The sequence below is a fragment of the Pelmatolapia mariae genome, linkage group LG5 (assembly GCF_036321145.2).
Source record: "Pelmatolapia mariae isolate MD_Pm_ZW linkage group LG5, Pm_UMD_F_2, whole genome shotgun sequence".
Classification (NCBI taxonomy): Eukaryota; Metazoa; Chordata; class Actinopteri; order Cichliformes; family Cichlidae; genus Pelmatolapia; species Pelmatolapia mariae.
The window spans coordinates 4,314,977-4,338,115 of record NC_086231.1 but is presented as its reverse complement, the minus strand read 5'-3'; the positions used below and the strand labels follow the sequence as shown (position 1 = coordinate 4,338,115).

Sequence of the window (23,139 nt, the reverse complement as noted above, 5' to 3'; positions counted from 1 at the left end):
AATTTAGCAAATCATGGTCTTAAAGTAAAAAAACGAGTAGAAAGCGGGGTTTACTGTTACTCAGGGACAGCTCAAGCCCTCATCAGGTCTGATTTCAGAACTATGTGATAGTAACTGACAAAACATCCAAACGGGACTTCACAAACCACGTGGATGCGTCATGGTGGCGTCATCCATCTTTCACATACAGTCTATATCTGATACTCACCAGTGTTTAAGGTTGTTGTTATGTTTGATTCAAATAAGTTGAATTGAAGTTGGAAAGAGTTTTTCTAAGTTTAACCAGGAGATAGAGGAAGCCTCCCTCTGATTGTGCAGTAACACCAGGTTGCCCTGCTGCCACAGTGTGGGAGCTTAATCTGCAGGATGTTTTTCTCACCTCTGAACCTGATGAAATGCAAATGAGGTCCAGCAGAAGTTGAACTGCTAAATAAACACAGAGAGCAGCACCCTGCATTAAAAACAACAGCAATTTTATTGGTCACGTTAACAAAATCAGACTTAAAAACCAGCATCGTCGTTACATACAGGACATGGCTCTTCAGTATGTACAGGAACAAGGCATCGGACCTTTAGAGCATCACACATTAATAACATGCAGATTCACTGGCCTCCTGAAGCGCACAACGCAGCGTCTTTTAAAACCAAGTGAAGAGCAAAAACAGGAGATGGCAGATATATTTGTAGTTATCGCTGGAGTGAGAATATATTTACTGAAATCAGTTACATTTGAAACTGTTACATTCAAACGCATTCACAGAAAGTCGTGAATCAGGATTTCAGAATTTTTAAGATTTATAAAATGGTAATGAACAACTCTCACTAATAAACACTGGTCATGGTAGAGCTTTAACAACATAACTCGGTTTGAGACTGTTTAATAATCCTCTGTGCTCTTCATTAAATACATCAGTGAGCAAACCAGGTGTCTGTGCAGCTCGAGCAATTTAGATTGTTCTTAGGCGGGACGATAATATCAGCAAATATGCAATCTAATATTTATTATTGGATGAAATTTAAAAAAAAAATGTAAGAAAATCCTCTTCACTCTTTGTGGGACTGAGGTTTGGTTTCTTGTAAAAATCATACAAAGTCCTTAAAACTTCCTCTTTAGACAGAAAGAAGCTGATGTATATTTTAAAGAGCATCTGAATCCTCTACAGTAATTACCTGCAGTAACGATCCTTTGCAAGGATTCAAACTTGGAAAAACATACAACAGTTAGCAGCATTTTATGTAGGACTAAAGTTAAAAAGGAAACACTGAGAAACATTTGTGAGACACCAGATTCACACAGAATACATCACATGAATGCTGTTACAAATAAAAGCAGCCTTTAATTATCCTGATCTTGTTGAAGATGGTTGCTTTATCAGGAGCTCAGGCCTGTTTGGGGGGCAACTAAAGCATCATAACTACCCTGTAATTCGAATGGCTCCCTCTTAATGACCGCTGGTTGAAGTTAAAGGGAAAACAAGCATCATAAAAGGATGATTTTCTCCTGAATTTCCACAAACTGGCACCACAGTGAGACTAGAGAAAAGGAAAACAGCAAACAGATTCCTGAGCCACATTCATAAAAGTCTGTGACAAAAACTGTGTCTATACACAGCTTATAAAGCTCTGTGCATGCATGGTCACGCTCTCTAAAGTCTTAATTACTGTGAAATTGCATGTACACAAGCATAATTTGCACTCTGGTCTTTAACTGTAGACGCTTCCTTAATTCAACATTTGCATTTAAATTCTCTGTAAATTCTCGAGTTATTTTGGCAGGTAAGTAAACACCAATGAAGAACAGCAATTTGTTGATCTCACTAAGAAAAATCTAATGAAAACTGTAATGAGACCATCAACTCTGAAAGAAAAGAGAAAAGAAATGGTGGTGCTGCAAAGTTTGCTCAAAGAAAGCGGAGTGCTCAATCCAGAACAGTCTGATTGTGCAACTTTTATGCATCTGGCCTTCTGATAAGTAACGTTCACAGAAAATACAGGAGGTGCTACTGAGTCGAGTAATCTCGAGATTTATTTGACCACGTTTTCATGAAAACAGAGCTCTGTTCTTCTTTTGTAACAAGTAAACGACTTTAAGATGATTTTTACACAGATATTTGCAACGTAGCACCAAGAGTGAAGAGATGAATGTAGTTCTCTTAAATTCATGAATAAAACAATAAATGTGACTATTTTATACTTGGAGTAATAAACCAGTATTATCTCGCACACCGCCCTCTCTGTAACAGTCTCTGTAACCCTGGTTTTCGCTCAGGTTAAAGGGTTATGTCACTTTTCTCAAGTAATACAATCATTATAAGACTTTAGATCAAATATCAACAGAAAGTTTTTTTTATTTTACTTTCTGCTACTTATAATAATCTGTAATCTATAAATGTTTCCATTAATTTATAATATAACATAACTAAAATTCCACCTTAAAATCAAAGTGATATATCCCTTTAAATTCTATTTTTTTTGCCATATTTTGTACTAAACTTTACTTTCATTGTCATATATTCATTGCAAAAGACTCACAGACAAACACAAAACTTCTTTTCTCAGGCCACATAATATTTTTCATAGTTTTTGTACACTTCTTAGACCTTAATATGAATCACTTCATTCTGCTTTCATAAAGCGATATTTCACTTAGACAGAAATGTTTATTTTTTTATTTAAATTACTGAACAGTCAGCTGTAAACAGAGGCCGCCTCGGGGGCGTCCCTCACTCTTTTATTTCTGCTTTTTATGTAACGTCTGAAAATGTTGCCACTGACACGTGAGAGATTCGAGGCAACGTGACCTCAGATGGTTTCCATGTTTACTTTTTTTAAAGCAGGAACGTCAAACTCATTTTACTTTAACGCAGGAGGCTCAAACCAAAAAGTCTTCAAACTGTTCCTTTTCTTCGAATGTGATAAACTCAGAGAAAAGCGCAGTGATAACTCAAAGAGTCCCATCAGCATGTCAACTCAGGCTTTAATCCATACTATAAGAAATGGATCCATAAAATCACAAACGAGTACTGACATTACCCAGACTTTGTTTCCTGATTTAAGAAAAGAGAAATTTTCTGTTATATCACAGAAAATTTCTGATTTCTCTTTAATGGAGCCAAATGATATTTGATATGGTTCATCTCTGTTATTTAACGCTTTATCTGTTACTTTTATTGGGATGTGGCAGCCTGAGGATAAAGCCTTTGCCAGTAAGACCTCAGGCTCAGGAGACATTAACAGTTTGGAGTCTAGTGATTCCTACTTAATGAAAAGTTAAATTTGAGCCCTTCTTCTCTGCAAAGCACGCCGGGCTGGACCTCTGACGGGCCAGTTCTGGCTCTCGTTGTTTGGTACGTTTGACATCCCTGTTTTAAGGCTCCAAAATTAAACTCTCCTGTAAAATGTTTTTATTCTAATGGTTTGATCATGATAGGAACTTTCTTTAGATTAAACATGACCATGCCATGAGCATAAAGGCATTTCATTTGTTATTTAGAGGACAATGCCTTGGAGTTATCTGACTTTGAAGCCTATGTGTATATATCTCAATCAAAGATCCATCAAATCAGGCAAAAACAATATAAATCCTTTATAATTTCAGACTGTACGTTGTGAATTAGGAAGCCGTTAAAGTTTTTGACTCCTTTGTGGAAGCTGACTGACACTGAAGATCGTCCAAGAAACTTTCCACCGGTGTGAAATATCACTTTATCTAATTAAATACACATCTATTACCTCTGCATGTTTCAGAGAAGAAGAAAAAAAATGTATTTTATACTGAAGTCATGTGACTGTTTACACGAAACTGGCTCACGTGTGAAAGACAGAGATCATAAGATTGGGCGACGCTGCCGCGATGCACCAGCTCCAGCGTTACAGTATTAGTTTGTACATTCATTGAGTCTCAGAGTGAAATGCTACTGTTGTTTGTCACATTTGTACATAAAGGGAAACATCGAGCCGCAGCCTGCAGAAGGAAGGACCTTTCAGAACGCTTACATTTCTGTTTTAACCAGGAGCTTGTTGTCACAGCGACCTGCGGTGGATTTTTTCTGAGGCGCCGGGACGTGTTGTGATTAATGAGAATCAAATCGGGGTCACAACCCTGTGTGCTGCTGAAGTGTCCTTGAGCATCGTTCTGAATCCCAAACAGCTGTGAGAATGCTGTGCTGTGTCTGACCTTTGACCTCTGACCACTCAGTGTGGAGAAACGAGGGAGGGTGAGGACGTTTTTTTCTCTTTTTGTGCAACCAGATTGTTTTTGTTCGTTTTAGCTCTGATATTTCTGCTTTAAACTGCACAACCTGAGTGTGCTGCACTTCAAAAGTGAGGTGGAAAAGACGGCATAAAGATATGCACTAGATGAAGTGGGGGGTGCAGGTGCATGCAGACATTTTTAAAAACATAGAGCAAAGTCAAACTGTGCCTGATAACTGTCCGCTAGCATTCACCTCGTCATATTTAAGCTGATACCAGGGGCGTTATCAAAGAGAAACACCCGGCACCAAAGACTCCTGAGCTCTCTGAGAGAACTCTGATGGTAGAAATTCAACTTCCAGGGAAAGTTTTAACCTTTTTTGTGTCCCATAGAGCACTGAAATTACAGCTGTTTTAGGAAATGCCCCAAAATAACTCCCGAAGCATTTCATGATGACTGCAGAGTGGCCACTTTCATTTGGAATTTATTTAAAGATACCCTTCTGAACAGCAAATTATCAAATCACAGAAAGGGCGGGTTGTTCAGGCTGCTTTAACCTTCCCATACCTGAAACGCTACTGTAAGCTGCTTTGCAACCCACCTCCTCCCAATTGTTTTTCTCTTTCCGACTTAATGAGTGTAACACTCTACACCCAATGATGCCTTCTCTGTTCTGTGTCTGTTTGGAACAGAGTCATGCTGATAAATATAGCGACTGACCCTGACTGAACAAGGTTCATTTACATTTCCTGATTCAAGCCTATAAAGGGTGAGATTAGAAAATAAATTTAACACATTCTTTTGGTTAAAAAACAAAGTGGGTCGATTGGCAGCGACTTCTTAAAACACACATGAATGTTTCTGTACATAATCATCTTGATTTTCAATCAAGCGGCTGAAAAATGAAACCAATGCAAATGTGTAAACAAACAAACAACCTGCTGTTCTTCTGAATGACTACGAACGTGAGTCAGTCCCCACAGACTCGCATGTTAAAATCTCCAACTTTACAGCAGAAATAAACATGTTTACAGCCTGATGCTAAAATTGTTTTGGCCTCTGTGGATGTTTTTCTTCATTCATAATGTGGCTGCTTTGACTGACACGCATGCTGACACCTGCTGGCTTCACCTTCTCAAATTCAAGTCACTGAACTGGACCTCTACACCTTGTTGGTGCGGTTGCTTCATCTTGGAGCATTTTAGTGCAATTATCAGACAAATATCATGATGCGGGTTACAGGTCGTCCAACCTTTTGCTTCAGAAAGACCAACATGGTGATGGCCAAAACGCTCACGCTCAATTTAAAAAAAATTTAAATCCAGAAACAAGCTGGTAAACCCTTCTCTTCCATGAAATGAAATTAGGGCATCATTTCTGCAGTTGCACATTTATTCAGTACTTGTCTTTACATCAATGAGAACAAAACAAAAAACTAAAAGCTAACAGCTTATTTTGCAAATATTTCTTGGTGCTGGTTTGCCAATATGGAAACAAAACTATTAACTTTGCAAAAATATCTCAAGTTGCACTCAGTGAATCAGGGAAACATTATACCTTCTGTTTACATCCCATAAAACAAGATAAAGAGACATAATATCATCATATTTTCTCTGTTGTGCAAGGAGTATTGCCTTTTTATTCATTTTTTAGAATCTAATGAGTATGTCTCATATGCCAATAAAAGGAAATTTAAGAAAGTCTAGCTGCTGATGTTTTATTCATTAGCCCAGCAGAGTTTTTTGTCTGCTTTATCCTCTTTCTGTGCATGTAAAGTTCTGACTACTCAGCTAAACTCTCCTCTTAGCCTGGAGTGAATTAACGCTCTGATTCTTGGAAAATGTGTAATTTATTTATTCCCACAAAGGCTGAGTGTGCATCTCGTCCTAGCCAGAGGTTTCAGGAGACTCTGAGACACTGTCTCCTCTATCATGTCCTCACAAGGACTTTTCATGACATCCGAGAGCTGCTCTACCAACAGTCCTTTGATATAAATAGACTATTTCTATGGCAACCGAGTCATGGCGGTGCCCGCGGAATAAAGATTGATTTTCTCTCGTGTCTTCGGTCAAAGTGCTCGTGTTAGGTCTTGACATTCAAGGATGTCACAGAGGAAGTGAAACACAGAAACATAGTTTCACACTTTTTAAACGCTCACATCCTCCATCTGTTTACATCTGCTTAATTATAACATCCATTTGTGCGTTTAATTGTGACCTCACTCTTCACCCTTTGTGAGTGCAGCGACGCTGTAGTAATGCCGTCAGGGCAGGAGCGCACCTAATAAATATATGCAGACCTATGAGTCACTTTAGCAAATGAAGACAGTGAGTGTTTCTCACTCATGACTCTTCTTTCCTGATTCCATCTGCATATTCACAAACAGCTCACCTACGTCCTCATCACAGACTTCATAATGCCTGCTTTCAGGTCTGAATAATGAAGCTGGTGTGGAAGTGCCTCAAAGCTGTATTCCTGCTAATGACCAGCAGGGGCAACGCCCTCTATACTTTGATTGCACAGAAACCTGTGAGGAAAATGACCCTACTTCTCAATTGATCTTAAACCAGTGCAGACAGTTTCCTGATGAGCTCACAATTTTGGCTGTCAAAAAAAAAGCAACAACAGCACAAACAAATTTAGCCAGCATTAAAGGATGTGAGTAGAAGCTCTGGGTAACGCCAGAGCATTCGTTTGGTTTCTGCAAATCTGTTTTATACTTGGCATTTTTCAAAGCTTCCAGCAGCTCAGCTATTTATTTTTATTTGCCTAAAACCAAAAATCTGGCAGAACAAAAATTCACAGCAGTCTTTTCTTTGTCTCATGTATGAAACATGTTATTTGGACACTGAATTCTGTGCAACCTGCGACTGACATTACAAACACACTGAGAATGCAGCTCAGTGATGATTACATTTCTGAATTTCTGCTGGTTTTCTACCATTTTCACACATTTTCACATGTAGTTGATCAAATTCAAACCAATATGAGCGCTAAGACTCTGAGGTTTTGAAAAAATACTCTCATGCATGCCCCCCACCTCCCATCTGAATGAGCTTTTTGAAGTGTAATCCTCATTCTTTCTCTGTCCTCCTCACCTGACTGCATCCATCCACATAACTGAACTAAAGACCCTTTCAAGCCCTTTTCTTCCAGCTCTGTGCATCCAACCTGTGTGAAGCGACCGAGCACCAACAATCGTTCCTTCTGTGATGTTGTTTCTCCGCACTAACAAGGACCTGCAGGGTCCACAGACCTAATCTGTTTCCCCCCTTCGAAGAGAACCAGGTTCAGATTTGTTTTTTTTCCAACCTTGTTAAAACCTTAAGCCTTGTCTTTTTATTTGTGGCTGCCTAGAGGCCAGTGGGGAAACATCAATGTGTCATTCAAAGTATTCATGCAGAGTCACTCCTCGTCTTCCCCGCTAAGCTGAAAATCCGCCTCTTCAAGAATCACCTCACGTCACCCGGCGACTCGGCTGCATCCCACCGCCTCACCCACATCTCCTCCCCTCCTTCACTCCTCTCTACTTCATCCACACATGAAAAGGAAAGCTTCAGCCTGCTTCCAAAGCAGCACGATGACAATGAAGTGACACTTTGACCTTTGCAATCCTCACTTCTGCTTGCATGACGCTAAAGCATCTCAGCCTGAAACTTTATCTCCATGTTGGCGTTTCTACTGTTTCTGAATCCAGTGCAACAGGAAAGAGTCTGAAAACCTGGAATGACTTTGACATTTTTGCACTTCTGCTTCTTCTGTCTTTTTATATGTTTTTTTTTAAATTAATGTCTCTTGTTAATGTCGATGAGGCTAAACAGGATTCAGATCCTGTGGAAAGGAGTGCTGAGGATGCTGCAGCGCTCCGTGGATGATTGCAAAGGAACTTGAGAAGAAGTTTGATTTGTCATTTCATTTTCATGCTTTATTTTATTGCAGTAAGTAAGTGATCAAAATATCATGAACTTATATATCCCACAGAGCGTCTCCAATATTTCAAAACCTGCTTTTGGCTGAGGGAAAAGTGTTCAGGACTTCTGGAGTGTGATCTAAAAATAGCAGACGCTGAAAATGGTCCAGAGGTGCCCGAGAAAGGTGTTTCTGACTTTTACAGTTACTGGAACAGCTCATATTTTTCAGGGCTATGTCAGCCTTTTGTGTGTCTTTGGTTGTGCTCGCAGCCAACATGTTTGCAGCTGTTTAATTAACACTCTCCCATTTCTTTGGGAAAGTGAGAAAATTACTGTTGACGGAGCAGTTTTTTTATGGACTACTGCTCTCAACACCAGACAGCATCAGCTGTGTCGGTCGGATCAGTGCATCATGACTCAGATTTGTTCTGAACCTCCATCACAGCCAGCGTGACTAATCCAGCAGAGACACGTTTTGCTAAAAGCGTGCCTGTAAAGTTTGAGTGAGCCTCCAGTTCTCCTCCTCTGTCACAGTGAGCTTGGTGTGATCACACCCTGACTGCGGAGGTGAGAAAGACGCAGGGCAGCTTTCAGCAGCAGCGGAGGACGACAGCTGCTGAAAACAAGGGAATTGTTCCATCACGTGTGTCCCGATGTTAACCATGAAGCCCCCTCACATGAAGGAGGCAAAGATCTCAGGTTTTGTTTTACTCAAGGACACTTCAGCAGGGGGGGGGGACTGTTGGCCCAGGACCAAATCTGTGACCCTCTGTTTATAAATGTTAACCTGCAGCGAATGAGGTTACACACTGCTCATCGTTAGCCTGGTCTCAGGCAGCTCCTGGTAAAATAACAATAACACTGTAAATAAAATTATTTTAAAACCTTTAACAGGTTTGAATATTTGTGTCATCAAACATTTACTGTTTGTAATTAATAAATATAATAATTCATGTAAAGTTAAAATATTTCTTTATGTCTTTGTTTTACTTTTTAATCATTACTTACACTATCAGTGTTTATAATTACGTTAGTATTGATAGATTCAATATATTTGAGGCTCATGCTTATGTATATTTATTAGCCTTTTTTCTTATGTTAAATGTTTCATTGCTAAAATAATCAGAAGATTCATTGAAAGCAGAAAATATTTTATCGTTAGTTAAATAACAATAAAGTAATTTATATTCATTGTTGATGTCCTCAAATTCTTTGTTTCCAAAGTGTGATTGTAGTAGGGATATTTAAAAATGATAAATATATGTCTAGAACAGTTTTTTTTATTGTCAGTGGGAGAAAAAAAAACAATTTTAGTTTTTTCTGACATTTTAAGGCTCAAACAACCATCACACCAGCTGATCGGCCATAAGACCGTTTGTCTGTGATGTCTAAAGCCATCATCACTAATAATTACCCCTAAATCTATGCCATCAACAATGGGACTTTCAGCTTTTTGAAATTGTTCTCTGATATCTTCACAGTCAAATGAAAAGATTAATAATTCTGCTAACACACTTTGCGAACTAGTTACATTTCCAATTCCATTTCAATTTTATTTATATCGCGACAAATCACAACAATAATTGCGTCAAGGCGCTTTATGTTATGAGGTAAAGACCTAACAATAACAGAGAACCCACCCAAAAGTCATTTTTTCTGTTAGGATTCGAACAAACCTCAGAGCCTGTGATGGTTTAGGCCTCGCAGGGTTACTCAGCAGTTTGTGTGATGTTTATGAAGTGGCTGCTGACAGAAAGAACTTGGTTCGCTGTGACTCGTTTTTTTTTTTTTTTTTTATAATTTTGCATACCTGCGTCGTGTTTCTGGAGCAGAAGTTTCTGAAGGTCCTCCACATCCTGCATGTCTGCAGGTTATATTTACAGTATTTGTGAAAGAAAACTGTAAAACGTCAAAAAACAGCTGAGATTAGTATCAGTGTGTGTGCCACTGCAAGCTGGACTCAATAATGTGTGCATGTGTGTGTGTATGTGTGTGTGGCTACATTACCCTTGGCTAACTGGCTCACTATACAGACCGTAATACGTTAGCATAATAATATCAGTGTATACACAATGTACAGTGCCGGTGTTTACTTGTTAAGGCATATCGTATCCTTACATGACATAAATAACATCAGTGTACATATAATACAAATAAGTGGTGTCATTAAAGGTTCAATCCACTCAAAAACATCCACAAGTCACTTTAATGTTTCTTCTTTAAGATGAAATCAGCTTTTTACCCATTTTAGGCTTTTGACTCTTTCATAGACATTCGGATTATAATCAGTGGTGGAGTGTAACTAAATACAGTTAATTAAGTACAACTCTGAGGTACTTTACCTTCAGTGGCACTTACTTTAGTTTTTCTGCACTGTATTTTTTGGCAGCTGAAGATACTTTTATGATTATTTTTATCATTATGATAAACACCAGAATAAAGCAACAGTCTGGTGACCTGTCCAGGGTGTACCCGGGCTTTTGCCCTATGACAGCTGGGATAGGCTCCAGCTCCCCTATGCCCCTGAATTGGATAAGGGGATGGATGGATGGATGGATAAATGGATGGATGGAAGTTGTGCAGGCACAAGTAATTAATTCTGGGAACCCACTGGGATGTCTGATAACTTAGCCACTGGGGATAATGGCTAATTTTGTGGTACCAGCCAGGCCACGATTTCCATTTTTAATTTTTTTTATAATTAATAAAAAACTCACTGTCATAAGATACTACACAATGGTTATCTAATATACTTTGACAAATGTAATCCTGCATTTCCTCTCTACATGAATTGTTTACCTGCATCTATCCAAAGCCTGGACTACAAACAGAAACCAAAAGGCTTCCTGTCCCAAAAATGTCTGCATACTCATACAGATTCTGTTTACAGGGATCATTATAAGTTAAACACAAGTAGAGCTCAAACATTAAGTTATAGAAGTTAATTATTTTTTCCCCATGTCCTTTAAATTGTTTTATTAGCATTTTTTCTCCTACAGTTTTTTACTCGATAAAATAAACACTCACTCTCTTTAACACCAACATTACTCTCGGTTTTCTAAATGTATACAAACCAAACAATGGATCTGTGCTTTGTAATCATTGTGAAGTTTGCAAAATGTGCACGATTACTATCAAGGGAGCCAACTCTGCTCACACCCTGCTTCATATTTTTGTTCTCTACCAAAATAGCTTTGCATGATTTAAAGTTCAAAATAATCCTTACTTATTTTAAACTGGCCGTTGCCTTGAAAATAGAATAGATTTAAAGGCAGGTGGGCGGGGCTTCTGTGCTCTCTGAATGAAATGACCATATGAAGGATATCCTTTCTTTGTGACTTCATACAGACCAAAGCTGAGTATTGTGACTTTCCATCATTGTAACAGGTTATATGACAGAAAATAAGGATTCACATAACAGGTCCCCTTCGAGTTAACGCAGGACTTCTTTCTTGTGTTTAGTACTTTTACTTAAGTAAAGATCTGAAGTGTTTGTCCACCACTGATCATAAAAACTGCTCAGTCTAAAAAAGTTCATGCGCACTTTCAAATGATACAAAGCATAAAGTCTATGTAAGTCTAGCGTGTAGCACAGGGTAGTTTTATGTAAATATGACTTCAAGTTCTGGAGAAGCAGCTGCTGCTTATAGATGAAGTTTCACTCTCTGATGGAGTCTCTGCTGTGGAAGGTGATGCTCACAGAAAATGCTGATCAGTAACCATGAGGCAACAGTTTTGGATGATGCAGCACGAGACACCGGCTATGTGACACGATACTTATTGTTGATGCTGCATTCACTGACACTTTTTATGTAAAACAGGCTTGTTGGAGAAGTCGATTTTTACACATTTTCTTTTTCGGTTCTGTTGCTTGCAAAAATGAATGTGACCCCTGTTAAAATACTCATTATTGTGGCTTAAAATTTTGATTTTGAAATGCTTCTGTGATAAAAACAAAGAAAAAGAAAAAACAAAACAACAACAAACAAACTGTGTTTTCCCTTCATCTAGTGTCTGCTGTGATAAAACAGCCGTGATTTCCAACCAAGATCCGCTCAGAAACTGTTTGTCAAAGATAAAAATAAGAAAATAAAGGAAATAATTACAGACGACTATGCTCTTTGATGCCTGGTGCAATGCTTTCTGGGTAACGTGTGTCACTTCTGCACCTGCCAGGCTAACACCTCTCATCATTACCTCCTAGCTCTCGCTGCATCCAGCCAAACATTAAAGCTGCATTAAGCAATTTCTGACCACAAGGGGGCATAATCAGCTCTTAAGCTGGAGAGTTAAAGCCAGACAATGCACAGAGGAGTATTTCTCACTGGGCTGCCATTTTCTGTACTTACAGTGAGAGAAAGCAGCAGCATGTGCTGTGTGGTTCTAGACAGATGGATTCTGGATGTTTGAGGCCAATAAGAGAATCAATATTTGATGGCTTAAAAGTTCCCTGTGGAGGTTTTTTTCTGCCTTTAGTAAAAATCTGCTGACAGAATATCAACAAAGACACGAACAGCTGTGATGAATCTGTGATTTTAAGAAAAACTTTCTTTTTATCATCTGAACATGAGCATTTCACCCGACACCTTTACAACAAATTAACTGAAAATTTAAGAAAGCTTGCAGCATCAGACCCATTATTAGCTCAATCTGCAGCTCCTCTTAGATTTTCTGAGCTTTGTAAAAGATTTCTTCTTGTTTAGGGTTGGTGTCAAAACCCTGATAGACAAAGCCAGAGGTGAGCTGGTGACCACAGTGATGAGCAGCAAAAGAACAAGGTACTAAGGTAAAGAGAGGGAATAATGGAGGAAAAAATGATCACAAACACAAGCAGAAATGAATCATAATGTTACTCTACAACTCTGCTCAGCCCCTGCAGGCTGGCATTATAGAGATAAAAAGGCAAACATCAAACGGGATGAAGTGGGAACACAGTGGAGCTTTTAGCAACTAAAAAAGATCAAAAACAAACTCCAACAAGGTCCCATTAATCATGTGGGCACAAAAATCAGCAATTATATGATAATAAATTTATATTACAAGTAAGCAAAGACAGTTTTACTACAAAAAAGTCAATTATAATTTGTCAATTATAAGTCACAGAAATATCAGATGGAACGAATTGAGAACCTTTCCAGCTTGAATCCACCTCCCAACATTAAACCACATCTGTCTGTGCGGCCAGAAAAACAAAACAAGCAGCTAAAAGGAGCCAAACGAGCTCTGTTCCATCTTTTTAATCAGTCACTTATTTTGCTTAATGTAGGTTTAAACTGAATATTTTAAGCTTTTTTTAGGGTTTTCTTGGCTAATCTTCTGTATTAATGGCTGGAGGTGAACGTCGCCAAGCTTTCAAAACTGTTGCCTCTGTTTTTTGTATGACAGCGAGTTGCTCTTTCTTTTACAGTAATTTACTGTGAAGTCTGTAATAGGTCTATTCACAGCAGCATTACAAGCCAAATATTTAGTGTGAGTGTGTTAAGGTAAACCTGCTGGTTAGGGCTTAAAATATGGCTAGATTTAATTACTGAACTTCCTTTCAGCATCAGTAAAGATTTTTCACAATAAAATGTTAATCTTACTTTCTGCGGTGCTTTATATCATAATGTGCTTTATATTGTATGAATCTGATTAACATACTAGGATTCAGAATCTTCATTTTAAGCTTTGATATGCATCCGTTCATGTCCACATGTGCTCTTATCCACATTGCCACAGGCTTACCTCTTGTCTTCCACCCAGTTGAGCCCTCTTTTATAAAGTCATACATCCCTTGTCATTGGTCAGAATAAATATCCCTTAAGCTCAGTTCATCCCTACATGCCGGGTAACAGCTCCGGCAGGAAGTCTCTTGCTTAAGATGAGGTTCTCCCCTCGGCACAAACGGGCAACCTGCATCCCCATAATGCACCTGGGGGATCACGCAGAGGAAGGCAGAGGGTGGAGCTAGTTGACTCCATGTGCAGCAGCAGAAGAAGAAGCAGCAGGAAGAGAAGGAGGAGGGCTTTTGCTTGGTCCTGGTACTGATTTGGAGTCCTGGCTCGGCTCTGGCTGTACGTTATTCCGCGTCTCTGCGCATTCCACCAAAAACTCCTCGCCTCCATCCCCGCCCTCACCTAACCTCGCCTCTCCAGTTGCCAGCTGCTTCATCCTCAGGTTGATGGAGCCGTAAGTCCTCTTGGGTCGAACGAATGCCGCCCTGCGTCGGTACATCTCACCCCGGCAGATGGACACCATGAGCAGCACAGACAGGAACATCCCTCCCAGGGTCAGCAGGCCCAGGCCCGCGATGATGCACTTATCCAGGTGGGAGCCAAGCTGGGCGTAGTACATCTCCAGCTTCTCCATCTGCCGCGCCGAAACTGAGTCAGGGTCGACTTTGGGCTCCCGCGGTATGGTGTAGGCGATTACCACAAGGACGATCCCACTCACGAGGAACACCAGCGCCAAGATGAAGCCATAGTCTGCTGAGTGGTCATCAACGGGGCGAAATTCAGTGAAGTCCTGACCATCCTCCTGACCTCCACCTGCTCCACCGCCGCCTTCCTCCTCATCATACGACTGTGGTGAGATCTCCTGATGATGATGCTAGTGAGAAAGGGAGGAAGGAAACAAGGAAAGAAGAGAATAGAGGAAAGAAAAATATAGAAATAAGAACAGAAAAAGGGGGGAATGAAGGGGTTAAGGAAAAGACAGAACAGATAAAATCATTAATAAAAGCACAAGGAAAGAAGGAGCCAATGAAGTGAAGAGGTAGAAACAACAGACAGGTGAAGACAAAAGGAAAAATGAAAGAAAAAAGGGTCAAATGAAAAAGGAAGTAGGGAAAGGAGGAAACAATGGAAAGAGTAAAGAAAAGAAGGAATATGAAGATAAAAGAAAGTAAAGATGTGACAAAAGAAAGAGAATTTGAGAAAGAAAGAAAAGAACGGTAAAAAAGTGAGAAGAAAAGCAAGGAATGAAGTGGAGAGGGAGGAAAGAATTAGAAGAAGAAAAAACAAGGAAAGAAAGAAAGAAGAATGAAAAACAAGCCAGAGCACAGCGCTGAGGTCAGCGTTCACAGAAAGCAGTGAGATCACATCCAAAGAGGAGAAAATGCGTCGGCGCGACGAAATGTTACTGATGAATGTCGCCGACATGTGTCAGTAAAAGCTGTACAGATAAAGATGAGCTCCGTGGAGTCGTGACAGTCTAACAGAAAATGAACATCAGCTGAAAGTCTGAGCTGTGGTTTCACTGAGAGTGGATGCTGCTGTGCTGTGATACAGATCAGTGTTTCAGCACTCAAACAACAAAATTCAAGCTCAAACAGCACATACAAACAAAATAAAAGCCAGGGCGGGAGAGTGATGTCACCCCAAAGGCATCTAAACAGCAATCAGTACAAAGCTATTTTCCAATTGAGAAGGAAGCTTAAATCTGTTTGTGTTTCCTGAAGACAAACATGCCAGAAAACCCTGGACAAGTTCTTTTTTCAGGCCCGCAGCTGTACGCCAGCATGTGTTTGTCTCTTCTCACAGGGTTCATCTTCCAAAGAGATGACTGTGAAGCTGGATTTCTGGCTCAGGTTAGATTTGGGAGGTTACATCACTTTTGGCTAGGGGGTTTGCTCTATAACCCGAATCTGCTGAGGTCACATAAGGACTGTTTTAAGCGACTGCTTTAAAAACTTCTAAAACAAATGTCTGCCACAACCACCAAACCCCACCGTGCTCACCTTACTGTTTCCTGATGTGGAAGGTGGATAACTCGTCGGCTGTTGCTCCTGCTGACGGAGGTCCTGCTCCTCATCCTGCTCGTAGGAGGCGTTCTCAAAGCCCCGGGCAGAGCAGCCCAGCGTTGCTGCTGTCCAGGGTGCTGAAGTCGGTGTCGGAGATGGGCCTCGCCGGGCTCCACTCCCCCGCAGCTCGCGGAGCTCTACGGTGTTGAAAGAGGACTCCATCGATATGTGCTCATGTCTTCATTGGACCTCCACTCGGCTTTATCCTCACTGAATAAATAGATTGAATATTATATGATTCATGACACATATGAAAGGAATTATATAATCCAACGGAGCCCGACTTGACCTACAAAAAAAATCATTTTCTGTGTCTCTGGTTAAGACTGGATTGATCGTAGGCTCACATCTAGACATTAATAACATGTAGCCTTATAGTTTATTAATCAGTCATGGTCAGAATTGGTTTTCTCAAGTTGTCAATGGGTTACTTCAGATCCATCCCATTTTTTAGGAATTTTTGTAAAATTTCCATAAACGTACACATGAATTCATCGATGAACTGGTTAAACTTTTAATGTTCAAAGAAGAATCTGACTTCCTGTTTGTTCTACTATATGAACAAATGCACTGGGCCTCCAACACCTCACACCTACAGGAGCTGCTGAAACCCAGCAGTGCAGTTTTTGTGCTGATGATGATGTCAGAGGAGGTTTGGTCAGTACGTACTGGCCAATCCCTGCTGTGGTTCCTGAATGCATCCACTTTGCAATAATACCACTTACAGCTGATTATGGAAACTCTATGAAGGAAGAAATTTCATGAACTGACTTTCTGCAACAGTGGTATCCTCTTAGAGTGCCACACTTGTATTGAGTGCACTCTTCAGAATGACCCATTCTTTCATAAATGTTTGTAAAGGCAGACTGCATGGCTCAGTGTCCATTTTATGTAACTGTAAACTAAAAACAGGGCAACAAGGTGAATCGGGACTCACGGCCTTCGTTCAGTGTTTATGCTCCCTTTTTCTTGGTTCACCTCAGCGATCGGTAGTTTTCTTAAGGTTGAGCTCTTTTCAGATTGCACATGTAGAAATGCTTTTTATTCAACTGAATTTCTTCTTCAGAGATGATGGTTTACCACTATCTTTCCAGGTTTTAATAACACATTGAACAGTTCTTAACCAGCTGTAGTTGCTTCAGTGTTTCAGTTGTTTCTGTTTGGTTGTTTTCTTTGCTTGATGCAGGTCAATAATTTGATCCTCGTGAAACAGAGTAACATGTTTTCCACTATGGGCTATGTCTTCCTACGTGGTTGTTTAAGAAATGAGAAGCAGTTAGGATTACATAACCTGCTGGCAGCTGAAACATATTAATCACTGCAGTAATTAAACACTGGATAATAACTGCTGACATTTTTCTTTGACCAGGCAGTTTGTGTAACTGAGCTCTTTGAAGTGCTGCAGACTCAAAATAAACAAGTTAGTTAAAACTCATCCCTGATATTACTTCATTTTATTCTGAGGCAATGAGTTTGCATATTTTTAAGACATTTATAACAAGAAGTGACTGAGAACAAGTACAAATCAGCTCAAAATGAAAACTACACGTCTGTGTACATGAGAACACTCAAATATAGCTTAATCAAAACTAATTCCAGTGATTTATGATAATTTGATTACTTTTTAATGGGTCTGTCTCACAAATGCATTAAAATAACATTTTTACTTTCACATGCAAATTTTTACTCGACTGTTTTCACATTTGCTCAAGTGAAATAAACGTCTCGCTTCTTCTTCCACCTCAGTGAAACCAGAAGAATCGTGCACTATTTGTCACACCTGAGAGGGGATTTATCCTGCAGGCCTGCTGTCTCCACACCACCTGCAGACAGGAATCCATCACACATTTAATCACACACGTCTCACCTTCATGGTTATTCATTCCCATTTCTTCTTCCTGTCATCACTGTCGCGCTGACACTTCTCCCGCTGATGGAGACTTAAAACCAGCTAAATCCTAAAGCAAAGGAAGAGAGAGAGATGTTTGCAGCTGATTTCAGTTCATTGTAAGCTCTTTAAACCAGGTCAAGGTGAAAACTGATATATGTGCATAAGGACGCGTTAACGGCAGGGAGCAATTTAAACAAAGTGAGACAATTGCTTTAAAAATGCACTAAGTTATTCATTTTTTTCAACATGCTATTTCACAGAGAAGAAACTGGTTGCCTGTTCTGGTTAACACCTCAGAGCCCCGGGTGTGATCCTTATCAAGCACAAGCTGGTGTGAATATTAAAGAGGCTCGGTAGCTGAAGTCTGAAGATCCAATGTGGGAATATCAAACCGCTTTTTGTTCATAGTCAAAATCAACCCAATTTGATAAACTGATCTCAAGTGGGCAGGAGAGTTAAAATGACTGGATAATAAAAGCTATTAAACAGTCTATTAAAGTTTTTGTTTTAATGATTTTTTAAAATTGAGTGGCACAAAACAAGGCAGGGACCCTTCAGGAAATCAGGGCGTTTGATTAAAAATAAAGTGTAGCGTAAAAAACATTACAGAAAAATGGCCCCACAAGCGTAGAAAACAATGTTTCATGTTAAACAATGTTTAATAATGTTTTCCAAAGTGGTGAAACAAGTTCTCCTTAAGTAAAAGTTATAATCAGCTGTTACAATTATACTGTGCAAGTCTTAAACCGTCCCTTATTTCTTTAGATTTTGCTTCCATGGATCCAGAATTTCTGAAAAGTCTTTCAAAGTTTTTCTTTAGACCTTGGCTGCTTTAAAAAAACTTTTTTTGCTCAGCCACTTAACACTGACCTATGAATCATTCAAGCATAAAATGGGACCAGTGTTGTGTCTCCAGGCAGCTCAGCAATGAACCAGTGGTCTTGCCAAAACTGATGCAAAGGCATCTGATTGGCAACGGCATCATTTTCAACACCCCAAACACAATAATTTAATTTCCTCTACACAGTGCTCAGTCCCTAACACAGAATAACACATTCATATTGATATTCTTAGATATGTAATATATGAAGTAATTAATGCTTTACAATAAATGGTACGAAGTAAAAAGTACTAAAATACTGACATCCAAAATACAGGGGAGTAAAAGTAGGAAGGAGCAAGGTACATTAAAATGATTCTTTAGTAAAGTACTTGAGTAAATGTACTAAGTTACAATCCACCACTGTTTGTATCCATTTTCTTCTAGTATAATTGTCCTGCTCTGGGCACGCCCCTGCTCTAAAGAAAATAAATGCAATGTAAACATGAAGTCTGACTGTTGTTCTTCTGACATTACATGCGCAGGGATATTCACAGCGGCTCTTTAAAGGCAGAAAACATCTCCATGCGGAGTGTTTTGTAACCGAATGAGCAAAATATTACTTCTTTGTAGAACAGCAAAGCAACTTATTGACAATTATTCATCATTATGAATGACTTCCCAACAGCAGGCCACATGTTAGACAGGGCTGCTCCAACACAGCACAGCCTTTTCACCAAGCTGTGATTTCTCCTCCACAAAAGCAGCGCATTACTCGTCTGTAATCTCCGGGGAGCTCCGGGCTAAAGTAGCCCACTGACACAGTTCTCGTTTATCATCAGAGCCCGCCTCGATGGATCACATCTGGGAGCCCGAGTGCCCATGAGCAACCCGTCATTTCACCCTGTGGCTGTGCTCCAGCACCACCGTGACCTTGCGATGCGCCAAACTGCCAAAACCTGAACCAGTGCACTCCGCCTGTGTGTGTGCGTGTGTGTGTGGAGATGATATCAGGATGAACCAGGGCAGATAAGCACCACATCGACTGACACGCTTTTCATTACCCCGAGCAGACGGCAGATAACACGGACCAAACGAGGAAGGAGAGTCCGAGTCTGCGCTGATCGCATTCAGAGGTAAATTATGCAACCAGGCAGCGACTCAAGTGCGGATTTCTCTGGAGGGAAACACCGGGAAACGAGTCAGTATCCAGGCAGGCAGCATCCACCCCGCGCTGCATCCCAGTAAACCGAGAAAAAAGAAAAAGAAAAAGAAAAAAAAAGCCTCGATCACCTGCAGGGACACCGATAAGAGGACCGGAGCACTGAGAGCGGGCAGTGATGGGAATGACAGCGGGGTCTTACCTGGTGCCCAGGGCGCGACCAGGCAGGAATCCGACGGCTGTGGACATCCGGAGAGATGGATGCTGCTGGATGATGATGAGTGAAGAGGACGGAGAGAGAGAGAGGGAGAGAGCGAGGGGAAAAAATGACTGAGGTGAAACTGACCATGCGCAAAACCAGCTCGTGGCTTTCCCTGCTGGTGTCTGCTGAGCTGAGCTGGTGGTGGTGGAGTCACAGGAACCTCTCCACTCTGCGCCTTTTGACCTACATCACTTCACGACATTTTCCCTAATTTAATGAGGCAACAGCGCCCCCAAACCAAACTGCAGCCTGTTAATTGAGGCGTTTGTGATCTGACAGATCTGATTCTTCTCCAAAATCAGGAAATCAGGGAGTGATTTTACCTGATTTTACCTGAACTAAGAAAATATTCTTAGTTCATGAATATATTTAGCGTTAAAGAACTTTTGAACATCGGATATTTAAGTTTCTTCATTTTGGTGTCAAATTTACGTTTTTACCAAATCTGTTTATGGCAGAAATTTTATCTTTTATTTTTATTTATTTATTTATTTATTTTTAAGTAAAGAAACGACAAAAATCTCGCATCAGTTGAGCAAATATTACTTTTTTTCTTTCTCATTTAGTATTATCTCTGCGGAGGCAACACACACACACAATAATAGATGGGATTCTGTTTCCCTGGTTCCAGATGGGAAAGTCAGAATGTAATGAGATGAAAATTCAGTCAGATATCTGGCTCATCTTTTGTGAAAGTAACCTGCTTAAACGTGCATGCGTCACCCGGCCATGAATAATTCATAGTCCTGTGAACTTTAATATCTCAGAGATGTTTAAAACCTTCTACACATTCAAAAGATGTCACACATTTCTGTGTTTTGGGAGGATTTTTACCAGTCAAGCACATCTAAACTATGTTATTGAGGCTGACTGAAAACAGTTAGTCACAAAACGAGCGACAACACTAAACCTGGAAAACTTTTGGGTCACAACTTGCTTGGTTGCCGTTTTGCCCAAATAAATGCCCCAATATTGGACTTCCTCCTGCATTTTCTCTGAATCCTTGTACTTTTGAGGATACATGTGTTTACCACAAAAGACATATTGTGTAGGAAAATGTATTAAATTGCATAGAAAAAAGGGAAGCATGTCTATTATGTTAGCCATTTCTACCAAAATGACGCTCAAAATTTCCAAAAGAAAAATTCGTCCAAAATGTAATTTTTGGCCTGCAGCCCGATAGAACCCTTATTTACTGTAGACAATCTCTCAAGAGCCCCTTATGAAGCTGGAAGTCCAGAGTGGGAGTTGTTTGGTCACAAGCTGAATGTTTTTTCTACCTAAGAAACTAAGGGCATCATGTCCTGTTTCATCCTTCTTCTGTACACTAATGGAGACCACAGAGTTTTAAAATCAGCATTGCGCCTTTTAGTAAGGCTTGAAAATTTCAGATGAGACCATTAATTCATCAGTAAAGTTCTTTCTAAGGGCAGACATCAGGGGAGCAGTAGAGCTTTTTTCCTCATAGAATTCAATACCGTCAGAGCAGTCGGCCCCTGCTGGCCATTACAGAGAATGCAGGTTTAAGGCAGTCCCACGGTGACTCTTTCACACCCATAAGCTGTGTCCATCTGATAAATACAGTCTGTGTCTGTGCCTTGTTTAACAGCTTTGTATACTGTAGACCTGATTACACCAAGGTATTGGATCTTGGATAAACGGCTGCCAGCAGTGGAAGTGAACCTACAGCGGTGATTTAGATCAGGGCGTCATGACTGTGAAAATAACCTCATAAAGGAACAGCAGTGGCAGGTAAAATGTTAAACATCACAGGTTTCCTCTAACAGATTCTGAGCCCCCTGCTCGGTCTCAGTGAAGAAACACTGGCTGCTGGTGTGAAGTCATCCATGAACAAAGAGCCGGCAGGGTGTGAGACGGTGAATAATCTCATGTCACGACGACCGGGATGCATTTCACTGCAGCCTGGGGCAAATTATCAGCACTCACCTTGTGGAGACGTAAGGTCGGGGGACGTGTGGCCCGTCAGAGTCGCTGCACAGACAAACCACAGAGAGGATGACTCTCAGGCAGCTTCTCACAGAGGTGGCCTAAATACTGAGCCGGGCTAATTTTAGATCAGGCCTTTGTGTTCAGTTTAACAGGATAAAAAAACGATTGTATTCATGAGGATAAGGAGAATTAAGATTTTCTTCTTTTCCTCACAGTGTTTGAGTTCTGAGACAAGCTGCAGTTTTCTCTGAATACCATTAGAGTAACTTTAATACAAAGCTGCCCTTTGCCAGAATTTCAAGGCACAGCCAAAGAGATACAGTCACAGTCTTTGTAGTTTAGCGTCTGTACACGATCACTGTGCATTTTAAATCAAACGATTAAGATGTGATTGAAGCACAGACTTTCATCTCTTATTCAAAGGGTTTAGCAAAATATTTGCAAACGAAAACGAACTTGGCAACATTTAACCCAGTCAGGAATTTGAAGAGATGATAGATTTATGATTGTCATGGTCTGTCAAAGAGACAGCACCATAAACGAAATATAGAGAATTAAAAACAAGGTGCAAAGCACTGTTAACCTCAAGAACAAGAGCCTGAACTGTTATTTCAGCTGCTTTTCTGTTTGGTAGTCATCCTTTGATGAACTGGTTCATCTCATTGAAATATATACACTTTTTTTCCCTTTAAGACTCAAAGTGAGTCACGTTGTTATATTCTCCTCTGCACAAAAAAAGACCCCCGCCAGCTTCACTCTATAAGAACTACATTCTCCCCCGTCTTTCCTTTTCTTTGCAGTAGTTTCTTCGAGTTCTGCTGAAATCTGCACAGCGTGCGGTTTGGTGTTGACTCAAAATTTTCCCTGTTCAGAAAAGAGTGGGCAGCCAGCACTTAACCTATGACGACAGTCTTCTCTGCTTTCACAGGCATTTGTAAAGTCTGGCTTTTACCTAAAGTGCCCGGCCTGCGGTGTTCACTTTAGAGCCGATCAAAATGTCGGACATTGTCTCAGCATGCGAGCCCGGGGGACGAAGAAGAAAAATGCTGCGCAGCTCCGCAAATCATCAGAAAATCACAATGAATATATGAAAACAGAAAAAGTGAACAAGTGATGTAGTGATGTCTTGTGTTACAGAATAAAACTGAATCTACCAAATAACAGTTGA

The 23,139-nt window shown here is 40.2% G+C and overlaps 1 protein-coding gene across 4 annotated transcripts; it reads right to left on the bottom strand.

The window, feature by feature from the left end:
• Nucleotides 1–452: 452 nt before the first annotated feature.
• On the bottom strand, nucleotides 453–23,072 carry tmem74b (transmembrane protein 74B). Of its 4 annotated transcripts, XM_063473374.1 has the most exons (6): nucleotides 19,962–23,072; nucleotides 17,754–17,844; nucleotides 15,824–16,096; nucleotides 13,831–14,694; nucleotides 9,917–10,005; nucleotides 453–1,533 (listed from the first exon to the last, which is right to left on the bottom strand). In XM_063473374.1, exons 3-4 carry the CDS (start codon nucleotides 16,046–16,048, stop codon nucleotides 14,053–14,055), a joined length of 867 nt encoding a protein of 288 aa, XP_063329444.1. In that variant the 5' UTR covers nucleotides 16,049–16,096; nucleotides 17,754–17,844; nucleotides 19,962–23,072; the 3' UTR covers nucleotides 453–1,533; nucleotides 9,917–10,005; nucleotides 13,831–14,052. The 4 variants fall into 4 exon arrangements, with proteins under 4 accessions (XP_063329444.1, XP_063329445.1, XP_063329443.1 ...); XM_063473375.1 differs by having other exon boundaries at nucleotides 9,917–14,694; nucleotides 19,662–23,072; XM_063473373.1 differs by having other exon boundaries at nucleotides 9,917–14,694.
• Nucleotides 23,073–23,139: the final 67 nt, after the last annotated feature.

Excerpts from the sequence above, each read along its gene's own strand:
- tmem74b (XM_063473375.1), bottom strand. The coding sequence starts at position 16,048 with ATGGAGTCCTCTTTCAACACCGTAGAGCTCCGCGAGCTGCGGGGGAGT. Across the intron at positions 14,695-15,823 it reads CCACATCAGGAAACAGTAAG|CATCATCATCAGGAGATCTC; the intron begins GTGAGCACGGTG and ends CTTTCTCACTAG.